Source organism: Primulina eburnea, chromosome 4 (assembly GCF_022965805.1).
Source record: "Primulina eburnea isolate SZY01 chromosome 4, ASM2296580v1, whole genome shotgun sequence".
NCBI classification, from domain to species: Eukaryota; Viridiplantae; Streptophyta; class Magnoliopsida; order Lamiales; family Gesneriaceae; genus Primulina; species Primulina eburnea.
In genome coordinates this window covers 903478-924369 of record NC_133104.1, presented here as the reverse complement: position 1 = coordinate 924369, position 20892 = coordinate 903478, and the positions used below count along the sequence as shown (strand labels likewise).

Sequence of the window (20892 nt, the reverse complement as noted above, 5' to 3'; positions counted from 1 at the left end):
TTTCAAACGTTAAAACGTAAAAGATTATCAGCAACCCAAAATTCTATTTTATCAGTGGTTTTACATCAAAACTAAAACCCATAGTCATTTTCTGACTGGGAAAACAATCAAGAAAACTCGAATCACGTTAGTAGCAACATATAAACACGCCTTACGGTCTACCATAGCCTATTCCTCATCAACCTAAGGCATATGAGAATACCAATACCAACCGCCGCAGTTGCTTTGAGGTAGATAATCATCTTACACAACCATCACACCCACCATGAAATGGGACCTAAACCATCACCATCAAGTGATCCCTGCCAGAAAATATAAAGTCGATATATCATCTTTAGTAATTCTGAAACCAGAAGTCCATCATCACTATTGAAAGATCACAGTAGAGTATGTAATTGCATCGTGACATAGGAAATCGAAAGTTCTTAAACACACAATGCACACTGAGGCTTGTATGTGCCCCAGAGCCTAGGCTCAATGTGCAAGTTGAGATGTGTGCTTTATTGAAGTCAGGCACACTGAGCCATAATATATTAAAAATTAGATGTCCTAAAAAATTTATGTTATACAGAATTTAATATATATTTTACAAGGAACTGGACAAAAATAAAATGAAAAATATTTTTAGAGCACAAGCAAATATGAACCATCAGTACATTGGATTTCATAAAATGTACACAATCCACATAATCCTTTTATTTGAGGCATGTTAATCTACATCTCAGGCCTCTAAGGCACACTAAAAATCTGTGCTTCATGTCCAAGGCACATGAAAAGAGCTGTGCTTTGGCATGTCCTTAGATGAAATGGTTAGGTCCCACTGCGCCTTGAGCCTGGGCGCAGACATTATGGGCTCGTAATAACTATGCGCCCAATGATCGCTGGAATGTCTATGAACAAAGACTTGATGAATTTTATTCATTGTCTGATTGTAAGTTAAGGAAGCTAGAATGAGGAATATATCACTGAATGATTAAGAAGACTGGCTTACAGTAACCACCATAGGGGCGAATAGCTTCAAATTTTTTTGCTCCGAATCTTTTTTATCAGACTCTTTTTTATCAGATTCCTTTTGATCAGATTCTTTTTTTGCTAGATCTAAAGGCACAGGTGGATAACTTATTTTGTGAACTCTGAACCTTATCTGCAGTCAAATACAACAGTTGTTCGATCAAATTACACAACAAGTGTCAGATTATCGAAATAATTGAATGGACAACACAAAGTGGACGATGGAAACCTCATCTGTCCCATCTATGGGGTAATTTTCCCCTTCATACTCCCAGATCCACCTGATACCATCCCTGCGAAAGGAAATGAAAACATATTCAAAGCATGATTGTGGATGTGACACGAAGAATCATTATAGACATAGCAAAAGCTGACAGTTTTAACTATATAATCTCCAAAAAATCTCGTAACAACAGAGTAGCTCACTTCTGCTCTGGATCAGGTTCAGAGTGATTGGGGCTGGGCAACAATGGGACAGGTACATATATGTCTTCGAAAAATCCAAGAGACACTGCCAAGGGAATTATTTAGTAGTTAATAATCCAGAGACATAACGAATAATAACTGGGTCACAGAAAGCATTTACTGGCAAGGTATTCAACTTCAGAACTCGTTTCTCAAATCTCTCCTTTTATGTTTACTTGGTATTCAAGTGAGATACAAGTATTGCACATGGCAGTGGACTGTGGTTAAAACAAAAGTGGATTATCTATCAAATCAAAAAACAAACTTCTCCCTTTAGCCACCTCTTTAACATGGATCAGTGTCATTTTGCCTCCTTCAACTAATGCCAGTGCCGACTTAACCCAGCAAATTATAAAAGGAGCTGTGCTCACTAAAACTCCTTGCATCAACACTTGCATCACTTTTCCCCCCTTAACCTATTGTAATCATAGCATGTATTCAACATTTTACAAAATTAACCATATTAACATATGTATTTTCAACATCTGTACTTTGGCTTGTTGCACCAAGGTCATCCAACAACTATGTTGTTTGAGCAAAAAGATGGCCCTTGATATAAACAGTAAACTAAAAAATTAAAACAAAATATAGAAATTGAACACTTGTGAGCCTTACAACGTAGACCATCTTTGTTAGACTCTTTCAGCCTGGCAGATATTACTTCTCCCACAAATGGCTGAAACATCACCAATCTGAACCTAACCTGCAGAAGCTCACAAAATTGAACCACAAAAAGTATTATTTCTAAGGAGGAAAGCTACATATCAGAAGATTAAAAATTCGATTCAAAGCAGACTTCAAAAATATCAAGAAAAGGACACAAGGCACTAGCCAAATTCAAAGTTGTCAATAGAATTTTGAAAGAAACTAAAAATTGTTCCTTCAAATTTCATTTAGTAAATATCAGAGCATAAAATGGAAGCAGCCTGTCGCGAATTCAGTAAATTTGAGTATGCAAAATTTCAAATTTAGCATTAACTTTATAAAAAAAGCAAATGTAACACCAGAATACATCAACTCCGGCCCCATTCGAGGAACAAGTAGAACAAGGTATGGCCTTTTCAAGAATGTAGTTGACTTTTCATAAGAATTACCGTAATTACAGCAATTTTTTACGCAACAAAAGAATAAAAACAAACAGTAACACACACAATGCAGCGATCAAAACGAAATAAAAGAAAGGCCCAATTCAGAAGACACGATTACACACCGTATAAGTAGAAGCACCATCTCCCGGAGAGATAAATCCTCCATCAATGGAACGAATATCGTACACGCTTACACATAAGCCAAGGTTTTGAATAACCTAGCATCATAAAACAACGTGGGATCGATCAATAAATAATACGAAAAAGAAGATCAAAACGAAATTTCAATGCAGATTTACCTTGTCCGAGAACAGAGAATCGAGCTCTCCTTTAATGGCTTCATTGAGAGGTCGACTGAGGAGATGAGGTGGTAATCTTAGAGTGTGCTCTACTTCACTCAACAGAAACATTTATTCCTCGTGATTTTCCGGATTAAATAAATTTGAGGAATTAGTTCAATGGAGAGAACGGAGACCCGCCGCCGGAGGTTGCAGAAAAAGAGTGGCTGCAGCGGCGGAGATTTTGAGACTCGGACCTTTTTAGCCCGAGCTAGACTGCTAGTCCTAAAATAATCTCTCTTTTTTTTTTTCCAAAGTATGATTGACAAATTATACTTTACAATAATTTTTTTGTAATTAGTGATTTTTTATATGTTTCGAAAAATAATTGTGATTTTATCGTATTATTATTAAAAGTTCCAAAATTCAATTATAGCTTTATAAAATAAAGATGATATTTTTTCCCTCGAAATTAGAAATATTTAATTTTTTTTTTAATTGAAAAAACAAGAGTTAGTTCAATGGCTGCTTTATATTCTCTCATTAACTAACTTAATGCTCATTTGCATGCAGAAATATTTATTTATATGATTTTTTGGTTATTTTTAATTAGTAATTTGTTAATCAAATCTAAAAATTTAAAATTATAAATAAAGTTATTATTGAACATTTAAAAAGATATGTTATTTTTAGAATATAATAAAAAATTATCAATAAAATATTTAATAAGAGTAAATATGATTTAATTAAATCAATTAAAAATTAATTAATACAAATATAGTAATTTTCACAAAAACTTGTGTGTAATGATTTTACATATCAATTTTGTGATACAAATATCTTATTTTGGTCACTGATAAAAAAACAATATTTTTCTATCAAAAATGTTATTTTTTATTATAAATATGAGCATAGTTGGATAAAAATCTGTGAGACCTTATCACAAAAAACCTAGGCATTAACTTTTAGGTGAGACGGTCTCATAAATCTTTATTTATGAGATATGTCGATCATATATATCTACAAAAAAAATTAATATTTTTTTCATAACCTAACGTAAAATATTTGTCTTATAAAATTGATCGTAAAACTATCTCACACGAGTTTTGGCGCAACTCTAGTTAGATAGTAAGATAAGATACCATTCGTTATATTAGTCATTACTATTTTTTTTTTACACATATCATAGATGGTAAATAAAGAGAATAACAAATACGCTGGGTATACCCAGAGATCACATAATCAGTGTTCGAAAACCATAATCGAAGAAAATGGTTATTTCAAAAAATAGATATATCCCAAGAATGAAATCCAAATACTGGGAGACAAAATATGAACATCATCCAGCAGCCAGCGTTCGATGAATATGAATCAAAATCTTCCGAAAGATAGCTTCCACATCCGGCCTCTCACCGTCAAAAAGTGCCCTGTTACGAGCACTCCAAATGTGATAAACCAATGCAGCTATCCCCGAGTGGCACCTCCGTGCACGCATGGTAGTACCTCTGAATCTCCTGCGGAGAAGACGAAGTAAATTTGTCATAGAACGCGCCATACACTGAACTTCCAACCACTCCCACAATCTAACCCAAAGCTGTGTAGAAGCTGTACACTCAAAGAAAACATGATGTGCAGTTTCATTTACAGTACCACAAAGACCACAGGACTTGTCTAGGATATAGGGCTGTCTGTCCTTTGTCAAGCACTTCCCATGAGCAAAAATCCAAAGGGCGAAACGGTGTTTAGGTAAGATGTGTGGTCTCCATAAAAATGGTTTCCACGGCCATCTACCTGTCCCTGGTAAGAAACTCCTGTAGGCTTTCGACAAACCCCTCGTCGTACCAAACCAAATCGACAATCTAGCCACCACCGCATCCCAACACCCCTCACGAGCCAAAAGCTCATCACGGATCTCCACGAGCTTCTTAATGAGAACAGTATCATCTTTCTTCCACCTCCAATCTATGACATCATTCAAGTAATAATGATGCACCCACCGAACCCACAATGTATCCTTCTTAATGTGAATATTCCACATGCTCTTAGTGAGAAGCGCCTTATTCCAAGCTATAAGATCTCGAATACCCAAACCCCCCTCCTCAATTGGCGAGCAAATAGTAGGCTTTTTCCTATTGTACGTTTACTCAGTTAGCTAGTTGGGTTGGCACTGGCTGCATATAAACTGAAACACCTTCATATTTTCATAAATTCTATTTATTATATACAAAGGTTAGATTATCTGCTCACTTTTAACACTAGCTTTAAAGTATTATCATAAGATTACATTCGATTTTTTTTTTTTTTACATTTTTAATTTATTCTTTTATACGAGGTAAAAAAAATCATCACATATAAAAATAAATATGAATACATGATTGAGATAATATTTCAAGAGTAGGTTGAATTCTATCATATCTAATCACTCGTAGGTGTACTCATGGATTAAATTGGTGTCACCGGCGCACCGATGAAGATATGATATCGTGGAACAATAAGTATCTATATTGGAATACTCATCGAAAGATATATAACGTAAGAGTAATTGAAGTTTTCGAACATCCAGAACAAACTCGTATTATTTACATTTCAGTTAGTCTTTTCTTGTTCAATATTTGATAGCCTAATTATTCTTACCTTAAGCTATTTTTGTGCTCAAAACTTATTCGTGATCCTAATTCCATGCAGTAACAAACTTATGGCTCGTTGATACTCAACTAACAAGAATTTAATTTCAACTTTATTAACTGAGCCGAAATATTTTCAGAATTTTTTATATTATTAATTCACCTATCTCTAAATCAATTTCCGATCATAACATTATAATTTATCGCAATTGATTCCATGTTTGCAGGTAATTTATAATCTTGAATTTCATAATTCGTTATTTAATTGAAACGATGCTATTTTCGACATAAGATTTAGATCGATGATTTTTTATTTATCTATTTTTGTGTCAGTTTTAATGACATTTTTTATTGTATATATCATTGTTGATTTTAATTTTTATTTGTTAAAAACGCAATCGCCATATTGAATATGTCTACTCTTCAACTTTAAACCTATTTTCGGTTCTTTTCAAAAGAGTTAAGAAAAATTTTTGATCGTAGATTTTGCTATTTTTCGAGTGTCGGCCCACGATTATGTTCTATTTCACACTACGGTGTACAAATCTTTTAATTCTTTACTCATTTCATTTGTGCATCCGACTAAATTATCATCATTTGTGATATATTATATATACTATTTTATTAAATTTGAGACATTTAGAATAACTAATTTTGATGTTATGGTCTGTTTTAATAATTACATATATTAATAAAATGTTAAAATTTTAATGCAAGTTATATGTAGTTCAGTGGATAAAGTTATTGTTTCTTGGTGTTTAACTCACATGTATAAATCTAATCATTTATCGCAATAAATCTAATATGTTTTAATAATTATATATATTAATAAAATGTTAAAATTTTAACGCAAGTTATATGTAGTTCAGTGGATAGAGTTATTGTTTCTTGGTGTTTATGTTATAAGTTCAATTCTTATTGAGGTTATTTTTCCATTTTTTTATTTTTCAATTTCCTCACTATTTTTTATAATTATATTTTGATCATCATTTAAATATAAATAAAATGAATTATAAAAAATATTATACAAGCACGCAACACGTGTGTCGATGCACTAGTATCCATTATTTATCTCGACATAATATAAAACTATTACCGATAACATTTCCATGTCAGAAAAGGTAAAATTTATATATAGTTTAGTTCACTGTAGAGAAGATAATTGCCGGTTTTAAGTAGGATGTCATATATTATATTTTCATGCTCATTTATTATATGTAATTTCATCAATGTTGTCATCACGTATAATTGCATTTTATCAAATTGGAATTATTTCGAATACGTTACGAATATTTATTAAATTGTTGAGAATAATAATAAAAAAATAAAAAATATTATAAATAATTAATCCCAAGACTAATATCATTGTGCAACAAAAATAACATTATATATATATATATATATATATATATATATATAATCGGGTATTCGAGTCGAACTGAATCAGTCGCCGTACTTAATTACTCATTTATTTACTCGAGTAAATATATATATATTATTTATACTCTACTTCGTTCAGATCGGATTCTCCATGGAAATTGTGTCCACTCTAATACCAAATCTAAATTTGACCAAAAATTTAACCCATGAATAATGGGGAGGACAAATTGACTAGAAATACGAGGGCAAAATCGTCAACAGATTATGATAGCATGCGGCTTAACTCCAAAGCTCCCCACAACGGGTGTTATTTCCGGCCCCACAGTTTAGGTTAATAACATTTTGTGCCACCGTATCATCCATTGGCAAAATCAGATTTTTTTTTATTTTAAAATATTTTATAAGAAATAAAATGAAAAAAAATCGAATGTATATATATATATATATATATATATATATATATATATTACTACATGTTCTTTGTTCATACTCTCTCTTTCTCGATTTCGAGTCACACCCCAGCTACGCAGCGACCCAGTTCTCAGATCATCCGCGAGAGTCAATCCCCAGAACCCACGTCCAGCTTTCCCCCAAATCAGCTGTTTATACTCAGATTTTTCTGGTCAATTGATGCAGCAATAATCGCTGGCGCAATCCCCCTTGTATTCGCACGCGTATTGTTACGGTGCTTGTCGTTTGCTGTTGTTGTAATAATCTTGCTTTGGTTTATGGGGTTGATACAGATGTTATAGAGCCAGTGGAGATGGACGTAAATCCCATGCCTCATGCGGTGGCGATAGCATGCACTGCGTAGGATACGTGGTGGCTCTCGTTCGTGGTTTTTCTTGTGTTGATTTCCGGGGAATTTGGTTGTGCGATGCCGAATCAGGTCGTGAAAGCGAAGCGAGGGTCCGTGGCGTCATGCATGACGTGTCCTATCTGCCACAAGCTGTTTCGTGATGCTACTACGATTATCGAATGCCTTCATACGTGTGAGTGGCTTTTCTTTTTCAACAATTGTTTGGATTCGTGGATTTCTCTTGTGATTTGGCGCGGGTTCTTCGAATTATGACTTCTTTTGGAGTGTGATGGTGGTTGTGCCATCTGGGATTTTTTCGTTGAGTTTGTTATATTCAATTTCCATTTTTTGTTTTGTGGGATCATGTGCTAGCGATCTGGGAGCTGCACGTGTTCATGGATTGTTTGTGTGAATTTTTGTATTCATATTCATCTCGGTGGACTTAAGTTATTGTCTGCTCGGTGGGAAGTTTATTTATCTCTGGATAAATGATTAGATTTATAGATTTATACATGTGAGCTGAATAAGGTGAGTTTCCCGTTTCATTGATCTAATGATCCGTATGGTGTTGAAGTTTACTTGATGTCAATTAACTCGTTACGCCTATAATTGACAGATCTGCTGAGTGATATTCTTCTTGGCTTCTTGTTTAATGGCGACGAAACTGATATTCTTTTATCTTTAAATATTATCCAGTTTGCAGGAAATGCATATTCAAGAAGCTATTGGATGAGGAAATGGACTGCTGCCCAGTTTGCGATATTGATCTGGGATGTGCTCCTTTAGAGAAATTGAGGTAGCTAGTTGTCAGCATTGCTCGCTTTCTTTCTCACACACTAGCTCGCACTTATGCTTACTTCTCTGCATGTTCTTCTTTCTTTTCATTAGCGTACGATACTGGATTTTTTTGCATGATCGTGTGAATTTTCCTATGTAAATCGTGAATAGCTCATTGTTTCTTGTACATAATGTACCTTTTTTTTTTTTTTTCTATCAGACTTATTGCAGTAAAATTATAAGGATAACCTTGTTTATTTGTGCACTTTATGTGCACCTCAGATTTCGTCGTTTGAACGTGGGCTACATCATTCTTCTTTATCATTTCACTCATGATTGTGTATCAGGCCTGATCATAATTTGCAAGATATAAGAGCAAAAATATTCCCTTATAAAAGGATACAGGTGAAGGCTCTGGAGGTCGTGACTCCTGTCACTTTTCCAGCCAAAAGAAAGGAAAGATCTCTCTCATCGTTGGTGGTCAGCACTCCAAGAGTTTCGATGCAGAGTGGGATGACTGGTAGAAGATCAAAATCCATTGCTAGAAAGGCTTCGAGAGGTTCAAGTTTCATTGCAGAGAAACATCTTAGAAAAGAGGAAGAATCGAGTGACCACCCTGAGAGCTCTAGCTCACGGGAGATTTTAACAAAATTTACTCAGATTACGCGAAAGGTGAAGTATAGAGTTACAATTAGTTTGAATATGACCTCATCCGTGGACTCTGTAGACTTTTGTATTTGCTACAACTCTGATTCCTCATGCTGCAGAAATCTACTGCTGCTGAGCCATCTGATAAAGGAGGGGAGAATCGTTCTGAACTTTGGGAGGGGAGACTTGATCTTTGGAAACCATTAACGTGTTTGGTGGATGCAGCGAATAGGAGCAAATCCTCAAAGTTTACAACTCAAGTATCTGCTACTAAATCAGAATCCCATGAGAATGAGAGAGATCTCGCTAAGACAAAAAATAAGGAAAACAGGCTGAAATCGAAGGTTCAAGTTGAGAACTCTACTCTTCACTCCCCACAAGAATCGGTAAAACCTAAAAAATTGAGGAGAGGTCGCCAGAAAAAGGGCGAAAACTCTGGAGAATTCAGGGTCCCACCTCAGGTTCTGCTCGAAGCTGCCTGTGCTAGATTTGACCAAAAGAATCATCCGGTCTGGTTCTCATTAGTGGCATCTGATGAGCAGTAAGTAGTCACATATATCCTTAGAAGAATGTGAAATGACATTTCGTTTTGAAGCCAACTATCTGCCATTTGTAATTTTCTGTATTATATCTTCAGGGATGGAGACGCACCCTTGCCTCAGATTACTTCTAGTTACCTAAGAATAAAGTAAGTGCACGATAACTTTTATTGCTCTAACTTCTGAAGGAGAAATACTTTTGAATGAAAATATGTTCCTGTTGGGATGTTTTAGTCCTTATATTCTCCACCAGAATTGCACAAGATTATTAGTGGCTTATAACTTAAACTATCTGGATGCATGTCAACAAAATTGTCAGCCAATGGTACATGAGAAGAGTGTTACTTAACACATTTTACAAGCTGTTGTGCAAGCAATTAATTAAATCTCACGGTATTGGGAATTCCTTTGGAATGATCTGAAATGTTTCCGTGCTTCTATGGTTGAGAGTTTCGATTTTTTTTTTTGTAAATTCAAATTTGGCATGGCTATCTACCATTTTACCAAGATATAGTTGATTGTCAGTTGCAGATCTTAATCAGCAGTGAATTTTTTTTTTTTTTGTAAATTCAAACTTGGCATGGCGTTCTACCATTTTACGAAGATATAGTTGACTGTAAGTTGCAGATCTTAATCAGCAGTGATTTTTTCACGATGAGAGAGCTTCTCTTCTTGGGAAGCTGGACTTGTGTTTGTCCACGCCATGTCCTTTTGGCTAAGTTGCCATTTGTCCATCACCCCTGGATCCTCGAATGATCTAACACACCCATAGGCAAATAAATCCAAGGCTGACGAGGAACTAGCACCAATTGATCTCATACCCTGTAAACAGATCCTTGAGTATGTGTGGGGCCGGTACCATTATAATAAATCCCTCAGGATCCATTGTGATTCTTTGAAGGTTGTCACAGTTGAAAATTTATCAAGTAACTGTGTTGTAGACTTGTAGAATTATTGCAGATATTTCTTTATGTTCCTTTTTGGAGGCTCTGCTATGCGAACTTTGCCTTCTTGTTGGAGTCTGCATTTGCTATTATGAAGAATAAGTCAGAAACTCGAGCTTATAAATTAAGATTTAGTGTCTTTTAATCACCTTAAGTTCAAGGTGATTAAATGAAGAGTTTTTGTACTTAATCCCATCTGCATCTTATAATATATATGTTATACTTCCAATTCTTTTAGTTTAGCTGAATTATTAAGAACACAGGAAAAAAGACAGGAATGAAGGGATGGTTTATGGGCTCTCGCACTAAAACCATAAAAAGTTTTGTACTTGTCAACATTCAGTTTAAAATATAACTGATTATATCCGTCAATTTTCACAGGGATGGGAGCGTACCGGTTTCTCTGATTAAAAAATACCTGAAATTGAAGTTGGATCTTGCAAGTGAAAATGAGGTAACTCAATTCATTCCATTCTGATCAAGTAGATGTGGCTTCTGGCACCATCAATCTAGCAAATATAGTCACAATTTCCTGTCTCTCATTTTTGAATATCAGTAACTTCATTTATTTTCACTTTCTTTCACTTGCGGCCTTAGTTCTGAGATGGTGATTCTTATGCCTATAAAGTCATATTTACAGCAACTAATGTGTCTGCTTATTGAACTTTGTAGGTCGAAATAAAATGCATGGGACAGACAGTGATCCCCACACTAACGCTGAATAATCTTGTCGAACTCTGGCTTCAAACAACTGGCACAGAAAGAGCATCAGCCAACATTGGCTCGTCTGCAAAAGACTTCGTGATGGTATTATGCTATGCCCGCAAATTTCCAGCAGCCAGTTGACTGTGCCTTTTCTCATGTCCTAAGAAGCTCGTGTTACATCATAGCACTTCTGAGCGATTCGCGCGTGCTCTAAAAATTTATGTTATCTAAGATGGAGAGAATGATTCTTGCGAGTTTATTGTGTTTGATGACTTGATCTACAAGCTGCGTGGAACCATTTGTGTTATTGTGTGCATTTGTCATTTCATATAGTTATGCAACCTCTTCTAATTAGCATGATTATTCAGGTATGGATGTGTTGAAACATAATATACCATTGATACCTCATATTATTTTGTTGATATTAAATTTCTTGCTAACGTTACTTAATATCAAATTCGAAGTTATATTTTTTAAATTACATTTAAATACTTTCCCGAAGTTTTTAGTTATAGTTTTGTTTCTTATATCAATTATTTGAAATATAAATATTACACGTTCATTTTTTTTGAAAAAATACAATGCTTGTGTTTGCTTCATATTTTTATTCGATTATGGTACGATATCTACTTATTGTATGTATAACTTTTCAATTTTATATGCGAACATCACTTTTATTTTTATTTTATTTATTTTTTCATTTTTTTTGACATAACTATTCTTTTTTTTTTTTTTAAGATACAACTATTATTTATTCGAGTTCCTGTATCATTCCTCTATGAAACATATTATTTGTAGGTATAAGTATCTCGTGAAACGATTTTATAGATTTATATACGTGAGATTAATCGATGTGATTTATATCTAAATAAAATGTGTGTGAGACTAATTTGAACAATTTTAAAATAAAATTGGCATGCTATGTGTTGGTATTAATATATATATAGTAATAGTAATAGTAAATAATAAGAAACTTTATATTAACAACATTTTATTTGTATTTTCTTTGAGCTTGGGATTAGAAGAATCCAATTTAAGATACGTAGTTATCTAAATCATGTATCTAAATCCGTAAAAAATAAATCCTTAGCCCTCAAATCTAAATGATCGGACATGTAGTTCAGTTGTTCTTACCTGTTCCTCTTTGTCTACATACTAGGGTTCGAATCTTCCTCCTCTTTGTACTAAAAATAACTCTTCTACCCTCTCGATTTAGTGTCTTTCAATCACCTTAAGTTCATGGTGCTTATTTATACTATTTAATGAAATTTGATTAGATGGAATATACACTATAGATTATACAAAAAAACGTGCATCGCGAAACTTCTGAAATTAGATTGTCAAGTTTGAGTTTACGTGTTATATATGTACATTTGAAATTATATTATAAATATTTAAGCATATGATAATTCAATACTAGGTATCGGATATCATTTCAAACATGGTGTTTTCAAAGCATATGATAATTAAAACGTCACCTTAAGTTTTGTTGTTATAATCAATGGTTTTGTCGATAGTGATAGTATGATGACATATGTCATGATCCTGACCCATATAGACACTGTCCAAACGGGTAAGATCAAATACTTCGGATCAATAATTTTGCATCAAATCAAAGTCATATCATCGTTATTATTATTCCGTGAACTCTCATGTTGATCTAGTATAGAACATGACATAAAAATGGTCATGTTGTTCAAGGATCGAAAGTTCTGCCATGAGCCACACAAATACTTTTTTGATCACTTTAACTTGTAGACGTAATATTTCTCCGACGACATACCCGAATTTCAAAAACAAATATTCATTAGAAAGCTTTTGGAATTTCCTACGTTTTGAAATAAATGTTGTTAAAATATAGTTATTAGAAATCGATACATTCCAAGATTAATGGGGCACAAAAGCACACCTCTGGTTCCTACAACCAGCCAGTGTGTCCTGATCCATATCTATCAAGTGCCCGCAAACTAAATCGTGCGGTCATATTCAAAATTTATCAAAAAGCCACCGATCCGCGTCAAGAGGCTCTCCACCAATAAGATCCCATTTTCTAGATTTTGAGTCCACTCATTCTCCTACTTAAGTAGTCCGATTCTTGGGTAGTGACTGCCACTCTTCATCAGCATATTGTCAACAGATTCTTAAATCCACCAAGAAATTGATAGCTTTAAGTCTGAATTGCTCCACTTTTCCCGAAGATTAGATCTTGTTTTTGATATAATCAAGATTCTTCATGGCTACAGCCGAAGAACCAGCACTCCAGGCCGAGACAGTGACTGAGGAGGTTGCTACTGAGCCGTCGAAGGACGAGAAACCGTCGGGAAAGCCCAGGAAGAAAACAGCCGCTTCTAAGAGAACCAAGCCCAAGAAGCTCGCCGCGCCGAGAAAGCGGGGCTCGTCCTCTCACCCTCCTTACTTCGTGGTAGTGAAATTATTCTTCATATTCTGTTTTTTTTTTGTGGGTTTTTATTTCTTGTGAAAGTGGGTTAGTGATAATTCTGCGTGAATACAGATGATTCAAGACGCGATCGTGACCCTAAAGGATAGGACGGGATCGAGCCAATATGCGATCACGAAGTTCAACGAAGAGAAACAGAAGAATCTTCCACCCAACTTCAAGAAGATTTTGCTGGTTCAGTTGAGGAAGCTCGTTGCTTCTGGAAAGCTCGTGAAAGTTAAGGCCTCGTATAAGTTGCCGTCTGGTCCTTCTGCTCCGGCTAAGAAGAAACCGGCTCTCGCTGCCAAGTCAAAAGATACTGCCAGAGAAACCTCTAAGCCGAAGAAGGTAACTGTTCCCAAAGCTAAGCTAGCAGCGAAGACAAAGCCCGCTTCTAAGACTAAGCCAGCAGCGAAGACCAAGCCCGATTCTAAGGCAAAGCCTGTTGCGAAGCCGGAAGCTGCTGCTGATCCCGTGAAGCCAAAGACCGCGTCGAAGCGAAAGGAACCGGAGGAGGACAAAAATAAAAAGAAACCGGCTGCTAAGGCGGCAAAAGTATCAGCAAGTGGCTCGCCGGGGAAGAAGAAGGCCGCGGTTGCAGGAGCAAAGAAATCGGTGGCTAAGGCTGCGTTGAAGAGTGTAAAGCCCAAGTCTGTCAAGTCTCCGGTGAAGAAAGCCGCTGCAAGAAGGGGAAAGAAATAAGAGATTTATAATATGTTTGGATAATAGCGCTTTTTGGTTGTATTAGTTTTGTAAATGTAAGCTGTGGTATTGCTATTAAAAGATTTTCTCTCATAGAGTCACATTTTTCTTTTCTTATTGCGACGTTTGGTGTTTTGCAGTTTTATGTAACTTACTCAGAATCGAAACAGTTTGCAGATGTTTAACATGGTTGATCTTCAAATCTATTTTCCGGAATGAATCATTAAAACCTCTTTCTTTATGAACATTTATTTCAGAAAATTGAATGGAAGTTCACAATATTTATCCACAAGTAATGCACGTGGCTGTTTTGTTTGGCATCTAACCACTAGCCAGAAATGTTGGATCAACAGTTAAATGCATGCGATGGATGATGTTTGCTCTTTCTGAATGTGGGTTCCGGTTAACATATCTTGGTTTTGTGTGGCAATTTGAAGGTCAGGTTGATACATGTTTTCCCTCGATTTGTTGCTCACTGGTCTTTCAGTTATAAGATGTTGCTTGTTCGCTATTTATTCAACCATTAGAAGTTGTTAATCGTATGTACAACATGCTTATTTACTTTTTTGTTTAGCACTTGGAGATAATGCAAGTATATGTCAATAAATCTTTGTATACTCAGGTATCAAAGTTGCACCTAAATGGGTTTGTTTGGAATCTCAAATTTGTGAGAGTTTTCACCTGCAAAAATATCCCCCCCTAAGATGATATGCGTTCAGCTTGACAAATCTATATCATTCATATAAAAGATGGAGACTGAAAATTATAGGATTTTGCTTTTTGCAGTATAAAATTACTGAAATTCTATTGCCCCATCCTATATGTAACTGTATGCAGGAGAGTTTCATATGTTCTATACACTTGATGTTCGTTCCTTAAACTGATGTGCCATTATTCCACATCTAATTTGGTTGTATTGGGAAAGTACTTGATTTTTGGTTTCAATATGTTGTCTAATCGCTCTCTCTTTGTCTTTCAACCTTCTGAATTGAGTATTTGAGTTCTTTCTGGATGTTAAGCCTTGAAGGGGACAACACGATGTCTTTCCAAACTGACCCTGCCTCATAAGCTGGATTTGTACGTTTGTAGAGCTCGAATATTGAATCTGCCTTGTCATTCAACTTGCTTACAACTTTTAAACAATTTATTTCGTCTGGATCAACCAGCAAAGTCTTGTCTTTGTCTTTCCATCCTATTAACTTCAAAATTATAACTGTGTTAGTATACGAGATGTTACAACCAGAAAAAATTACACAAAAACAGCTTTGTGTAAGTTTTTGGCAAGAATAAAATTTTGGGTTTGGGTTCGTAAAATCTATTGTTTCTTGTTGGTTTAGTTGCTAAGATAATGAAACCCATTGAAAACTTTAGAAATAAAGAGTGGTGGTTGTACCTTAGGAGGACCTTCCAATGCATTGGTACAATAGAGTCGAGCATTGTCAACCAGTTGGCAGTAGGTACTGAAAGCATCTGCAAACCTCTTGTGTGATTTCAGCTGGGAATTTATTCTCACCGCTCGTCGACACATTATAGCCCTCCTGTGGAAGAGGAGAAATTTTAGGGCACTCAGAATATATGTTAGTCATGAAATACGTGCTGTGGGTTTCACAGTTGATTCTGGGAAATAATTAGAACTTTGAAGTTGAACCTGCACAATTAAGTTCCTTTTCATCTTATTTGGTTGACGCTTGAAACATTATAAAGGAAATGCTGTATCACAATATCCTACTTGCATCAACTTTAGAATAATAGCAGATATCTAGAATAATCCAAACAAATGACACGTCTTGCTGACCTTACTCCTCGAATAACCGCTAAATAAGCATCGCAAACAACCCCCACCAGCTCTATTCTATATGGCCTTCTCTTCTTGGTTTCCCACTGTTCTTGTTCTTCATCTATCTGTTCCCAATAGCTTTCAGTTACAACTCCGTTTTTATCCTTGTAACCAGCTCCCATGCGGTATCGACGCCTGTGAACATTTCTAGCCATGGTTATGGTCTGCACAACAAATGGAACCCATGACAGGGTGCCATCCATGATCACATCTCGCCCTTCATTCAGTGCTGTTACAAGGAGGGATGATGCTGCATCAGTAGATGATTGGTGCACCTGCAAAATTCAATTATGTTGAAATGTTTTCTATTGTTTTTTATATACTGTGGAAAGCAACTGTTAGCCTCATCTTTGTGGTGATAAGCTGCATGTTTCAATTATCATTTTAGTTTTTTGCATGTATAATTTTTAAACTAACATCCTCATTCCTTTCTTCTGCAAGTTATTTTGGCATAGGGGATGGCGGATTTGTTGGTTGGAAATCGTGTGTTCGTGTGGAGCGGCAGAAATTTATACCAGTTCTGCAGTTTGAAGCATATCATGGTGTCCTGTGGAGCTCAGGGCTTTGTAAATGACATCCGACTCTTTGAAGGCATCTGCTTCTATAACAACAGCATTCCCAGATGCTCCAATCCAGAATGGTCTGTTCCAGGAAGGTGGCAATCTTGATTCAGACGTATAGAGTGTGATTTTTTTATAAAAACTATGATTTTTAAGAACTTCTAGACTATGACTCTTCTATGAAATGAAATTAAACCGATCTAATAGTTGGGTTTTCTTTCTTAGCTGATAATATGATGCGCTTACTCTTTGAGAATTTCCTTTAGTACAGTACTCTTGCCAGCCCCCATTCCACCACCCATGAAGAGGAGAACAGGACTTCTGTCTTTATGAGCCATTGGAACCATCACATCGGTACACTGCGAATCATCGAGAGATACGAGACCAATGGCTTTCATTTCTTCCACTAACGTGGTAAATACTCTAGCCACCTTCAGATTCTTTGTCACCCTTTCAAATCTCTGTTCTCTTTATCCCCATGAAACACAAGAACAAAAAAGTTTTACTGGAAATCTGCACATCTTCAACTTGAGAATGGATATGTCAAGTGTTCTTAATTATAAAGTGAATGAGACAAAAGGTAATATTTATGTACACATACCTGGTGGCTGCCATGACTATGTGTCTAAGTTTCTTTTTTGGTTCTGATTCAGCACCAAGAACCTGAAATTTATCACAGTGTGCAAAATTTATCTGATTCCTTGTACGATTTAGATTTCATTTATCTGCAAACTTGTGCACGCACACACGCACACATACCTGACTGATCATGTAGGAAGCATGTTTCCAGTGAAAAGCGAAATAACTAAGAATACACCTCTCAAACTCTTCTACCATCTTTATAAACAGGGAGTCTGCATCTGGTTCATTAGCAAAAAATGCGTATAATTCTTCCTCACACCCGTCCACTTTTCTTATGTAATCAGAAGCTAATTTACAGAGATTTGGGCATTCTTTTCTATCTACAAATCCCAGTTGCCTTGCTGCATAAGCACAAACGCACATCATATATGGTGAGAAAATCCGATATAGATCTATATGACACGAGGAATGTATGCTTCGAACGCGTGATCGCAAACACTAAAGATCTTAATTTACCTACGTAATGGGAGAATCTTTCAAGCTTCACAACCTGGCCAGTATTTGAAACCTTTATATGCGGGATGATCCGGTGATCTCTTATTTTCTTGAATCGATAATGCATCGCTGCTGCTATGATCAATCCCATGGACGAGGCTAAAATTATTTGTGTATATGTGGGATTCGAACTGATGATATGAACTGCTGAAAGGGGAAAAGATATTGCCATTATTTTCTGTATTTGATTCAACACAACCTTTTATTTTGTCGTCTGCACAACATATTATTCAAAACATGAAGAATGTACTCGTAAAGATTTCACCTTTCTGCATTTCTTGGCCGAGGAAGGAGAAGAAAGATGATTATCCTGTGGATTCGGGGATTTGCATGATTGCTGGTTAGTCGTTAAGGTTGTTTTGGCTTTGGGAAAACACACGTGTTATGAGAACAAATAAGGGTGCGTTTGGTTGGAGTTTATTGATTTTTTTTTTAAAGTTAACTAGCTAAATTATTCTTACATTATCTATTTCTACGAACATAGCCAAACAAAAAGCCAGCAAATTGCAGTTTCATCATGGGTTGAACAAAGACTATCAGGTAGGATCATCATCCTCAGCCATTTCAACCAGTCCGATTTCTTCGTCATGAAGTACATCTAAGAGGAAATGACCATATATTTCATCACCTACATGACCAATAGAGACAGCACAAAGTCCTAGTCTTGCTGTAGTTAAAAGATTCGGCTTTGGGAATCTAAGACCAAAAAAGTGGATAAAGTTAGTTAATATTCCCATGCCGTTGGATTGCTGGTTAATATGGGAAATTGCAATTTTCGTTTCTGTACACTATAGCAAAAAAATAAAATAAAAAATAATTAAAATTTGAATAGTTCTCTTATAATAAAAAAAAAAATAATACTCTTAGAATAAAAAATAATATTTTTTCATGGATGATCCAAATAAAAGATCTGTCTCACAAAATACGACCTGTGAGACCGTCTCACACAAGTTTTTACCTTAAAATTTTATAGAATAATGAAAATATATTTGTTATCATATATTAAATTTTTTTTGTATAAAATAAGATGCTTCTTACAATAAAATAATATAAATACTTTTACATTTCGATATATATTTATTAAATTTATAATATATTGAATATTCTAATACATAAAAATAGTCATTTTTTAATCAAATTTAATTATTTAAACCTCATATAGAGATCTATGTATGTATTTTTTTTTAAAGATCACTCTTTTATTTTATTTTTATATACAAATATTGAAAAAAAAAATTGAAATAAAGTTCAAACATAACATATTTTAAAAATAAAATAATTAAATACTCGAAGTTTATATATATCGATCTTTCCAAATCAAACTTTATAATATTCAACAAGTTTGAGTTGTCGGTCCAAAGATTTATTCAATGCACATCCAACGTCGTAAAAAACAAGTTTGAGTTCGATATATGTTTTTAGCTCATGTGATATGCCAAAAATTCTTGAATAATTCTCTGTTTTTCATAATTTTATAGGTTGAGCCAAACCAATATTCTTGAGGGTAATGTTTTCGGGATCCATTGATCGTTATAACCCAATGTCCATATATAACTAAATATGCATTTCAACAAATAAAAATAATAAAAAATTATTATTTCATTTCTCAATTTGTATAATTTAATATTACGTACAACATTGAACGCCAAAAAATAAATAAAAAATAAAAATATGAATCACGTTGAAAGAATGGAAAATGGGGAATTAATATTGTGTATTAGAATAAATAAATAAAATTTATATTTTAAATAAATTAAACTATAAAAAATTGTCACTTGTCAAAAAATTCCACATAATTAAATAAGTTAAGAGTGCCGTTTCATTTTGGAAAAAATAAAATGGCGAATTAATTTATTGTATCACGTAAAATTAATAAATACTCAAGAAATAAAATGACATACCACGATATGTCATTTTATTTTGTACAAGGTATTTATTATTTTTACATAATTATAAATTAATATTTAATTATAAATTAATATTTTTCACAGAGTACCTAAAAATGTATATTTTCAATATTTTATGAAACAATTTAAATCAGGCCATGCAGCCTCATTTGTTATCAGCCGCAACACCCGACTTCACCATTTGCCTTGGAAATGTTGTATCGTTTTCGGGTAACCGCGGCGGTGGCAGTGGCGGAGGAGGAGAAAGTATCATGCGACTGCGGGCAAAGTGCCGCTCATTGATCGCGGCTGGCTTGCATGGGGGGCCGCCGGTACCCGGAATCCACGTGCAGCCATTTGGAGACGGAGGGTTTACTACAAGAAGATGGCGGCGGTGCTGCAACGACGTATCCGATCGCCATAGTTCTTCTTCTTCGTGGAGAACTCGAGCGCCGTCGGTAGGTTTTACGGTGACTAGGAGGAAAATCCATGCTAATAAGGTGGTCAAGACCATCAAATTCTGAGCAGATTTCTTCATGATGGATGATGATTTCACAATTTTTTTTTAAAAAAAATCTGATTTGAGCAATAAAAAAATCAGAAAACGAAAAAGATTGAAAATTGGATGTGATTTGAATGTAAAAGATAAAGGGTGGGGTGTGTTTATATATACAGCGGCTGCATGAAATTGTTGCACAGCAGTGTCTCTTTGAATCTTGACATATAATATAAATTTTGACTTGACTGTAAATGTTAGAAATTGAATTGGTCGTGAGTTTAGAATACAAGGTTTATTTTAATTTAATAAATAATTTTAATAGAAACAGTTGACCATAATTACAAAAACTACGAACAAAATTAAAACCGAAATTGATAATAATTAGAAAAAAGAATTTGTTTAAAAAATAAATTTTTCCAAATTCATATATACAACTTTCAAATAACTTAATTCAGTCGATATGAAACATCTCACGCAAAATAAATGAATTATATATATATATCTCTTATTCATATTTACATCATAAATTATTTATAAAGAAAAAATATTAAGATCGAGTTTTAACATTAAAAAAAT

At 34.7% G+C, this 20892-nt stretch overlaps 5 protein-coding genes across 6 annotated transcripts; 2 read left to right on the top strand and 3 right to left on the bottom strand.

The window, feature by feature from the left end:
* LOC140830440 (uncharacterized) lies at nt 1–3145 on the bottom strand. Its single transcript, XM_073193743.1, has 7 exons — nt 2864–3145; nt 2687–2782; nt 2092–2179; nt 1438–1522; nt 1241–1304; nt 992–1144; nt 1–302 (listed from the first exon to the last, which is right to left on the bottom strand). The coding sequence occupies exons 1-7, from the start codon at nt 2972–2974 to the stop codon at nt 255–257; spliced, it is 645 nt and encodes a 214-aa protein (XP_073049844.1). The 5' UTR covers nt 2975–3145; the 3' UTR covers nt 1–254.
* Nucleotides 3146–4181: 1036 nt separating this feature from the next.
* LOC140829580 (uncharacterized) lies at nt 4182–4880 on the bottom strand. Its single transcript, XM_073192893.1, has one exon. It carries the CDS (start codon nt 4878–4880, stop codon nt 4182–4184), a length of 699 nt encoding a protein of 232 aa, XP_073048994.1.
* Nucleotides 4881–7334: 2454 nt separating this feature from the next.
* Nucleotides 7335–11680, top strand: LOC140830439 (E3 ubiquitin protein ligase DRIP2-like). Of its 2 annotated transcripts, XM_073193741.1 has the most exons (8): nt 7344–7468; nt 7590–7838; nt 8342–8441; nt 8770–9094; nt 9190–9611; nt 9708–9758; nt 10935–11007; nt 11226–11680. In XM_073193741.1, exons 2-8 carry the CDS (start codon nt 7724–7726, stop codon nt 11397–11399), a joined length of 1260 nt encoding a protein of 419 aa, XP_073049842.1. In that variant the 5' UTR covers nt 7344–7468; nt 7590–7723; the 3' UTR covers nt 11400–11680. The 2 variants fall into 2 exon arrangements, with proteins under 2 accessions (XP_073049841.1, XP_073049842.1); XM_073193740.1 differs by having other exon boundaries at nt 7335–7838.
* Nucleotides 11681–13359: 1679 nt separating this feature from the next.
* LOC140830438 (uncharacterized) lies at nt 13360–14603 on the top strand. Its single transcript, XM_073193739.1, has 2 exons — nt 13360–13680; nt 13771–14603. Exons 1-2 carry the CDS (start codon nt 13492–13494, stop codon nt 14395–14397), a joined length of 816 nt encoding a protein of 271 aa, XP_073049840.1. The 5' UTR covers nt 13360–13491; the 3' UTR covers nt 14398–14603.
* Nucleotides 14604–15139: 536 nt separating this feature from the next.
* LOC140830437 (calmodulin calcium-dependent NAD kinase-like) lies at nt 15140–18601 on the bottom strand. Its single transcript, XM_073193738.1, has 8 exons — nt 17893–18601; nt 17554–17777; nt 17396–17457; nt 17041–17262; nt 16750–16876; nt 16193–16509; nt 15791–15935; nt 15140–15596 (listed from the first exon to the last, which is right to left on the bottom strand). The coding sequence occupies exons 1-8, from the start codon at nt 18101–18103 to the stop codon at nt 15351–15353; spliced, it is 1554 nt and encodes a 517-aa protein (XP_073049839.1). The 5' UTR covers nt 18104–18601; the 3' UTR covers nt 15140–15350.
* Between the last annotated feature and the right edge of the window lie 2291 nt (nt 18602–20892).

Bases quoted from the DNA above. Each gene is read 5' to 3' on its own strand.
- LOC140830440 (XM_073193743.1), bottom strand. From the start codon at position 2,974: ATGTTTCTGTTGAGTGAAGTAGAGCACACTCTAAGATTACCACCTCAT. The intron at 1,145-1,240 runs GTTTCCATCGTC...ATTTGACTGCAG, and splicing joins CCATAGATGGGACAGATGAG to ATAAGGTTCAGAGTTCACAA. The intron at 303-991 runs GTAAGCCAGTCT...ATTTTCTGGCAG, and splicing joins TCGCCCCTATGGTGGTTACT to GGATCACTTGATGGTGATGG.
- LOC140829580 (XM_073192893.1), bottom strand. From the start codon at position 4,880: ATGTGGAATATTCACATTAAGAAGGATACATTGTGGGTTCGGTGGGTG.
- LOC140830439 (XM_073193740.1), top strand. From the start codon at position 7,724: ATGCCGAATCAGGTCGTGAAAGCGAAGCGAGGGTCCGTGGCGTCATGC. The intron at 9,612-9,707 runs GTAAGTAGTCAC...TTATATCTTCAG, and splicing joins TTAGTGGCATCTGATGAGCA to GGATGGAGACGCACCCTTGC. The intron at 11,008-11,225 runs GTAACTCAATTC...TGAACTTTGTAG, and splicing joins ATCTTGCAAGTGAAAATGAG to GTCGAAATAAAATGCATGGG.
- LOC140830438 (XM_073193739.1), top strand. From the start codon at position 13,492: ATGGCTACAGCCGAAGAACCAGCACTCCAGGCCGAGACAGTGACTGAG. The intron at 13,681-13,770 runs GTAGTGAAATTA...GCGTGAATACAG, and splicing joins CTCACCCTCCTTACTTCGTG to ATGATTCAAGACGCGATCGT.
- LOC140830437 (XM_073193738.1), bottom strand. From the start codon at position 18,103: ATGGCAATATCTTTTCCCCTTTCAGCAGTTCATATCATCAGTTCGAAT. The intron at 17,778-17,892 runs GTAAATTAAGAT...GTGCTTATGCAG, and splicing joins AAGATTCTCCCATTACGTAG to CAAGGCAACTGGGATTTGTA. The intron at 16,877-17,040 runs GTAAGCGCATCA...TTCCTGGAACAG, and splicing joins CTAAAGGAAATTCTCAAAGA to ACCATTCTGGATTGGAGCAT.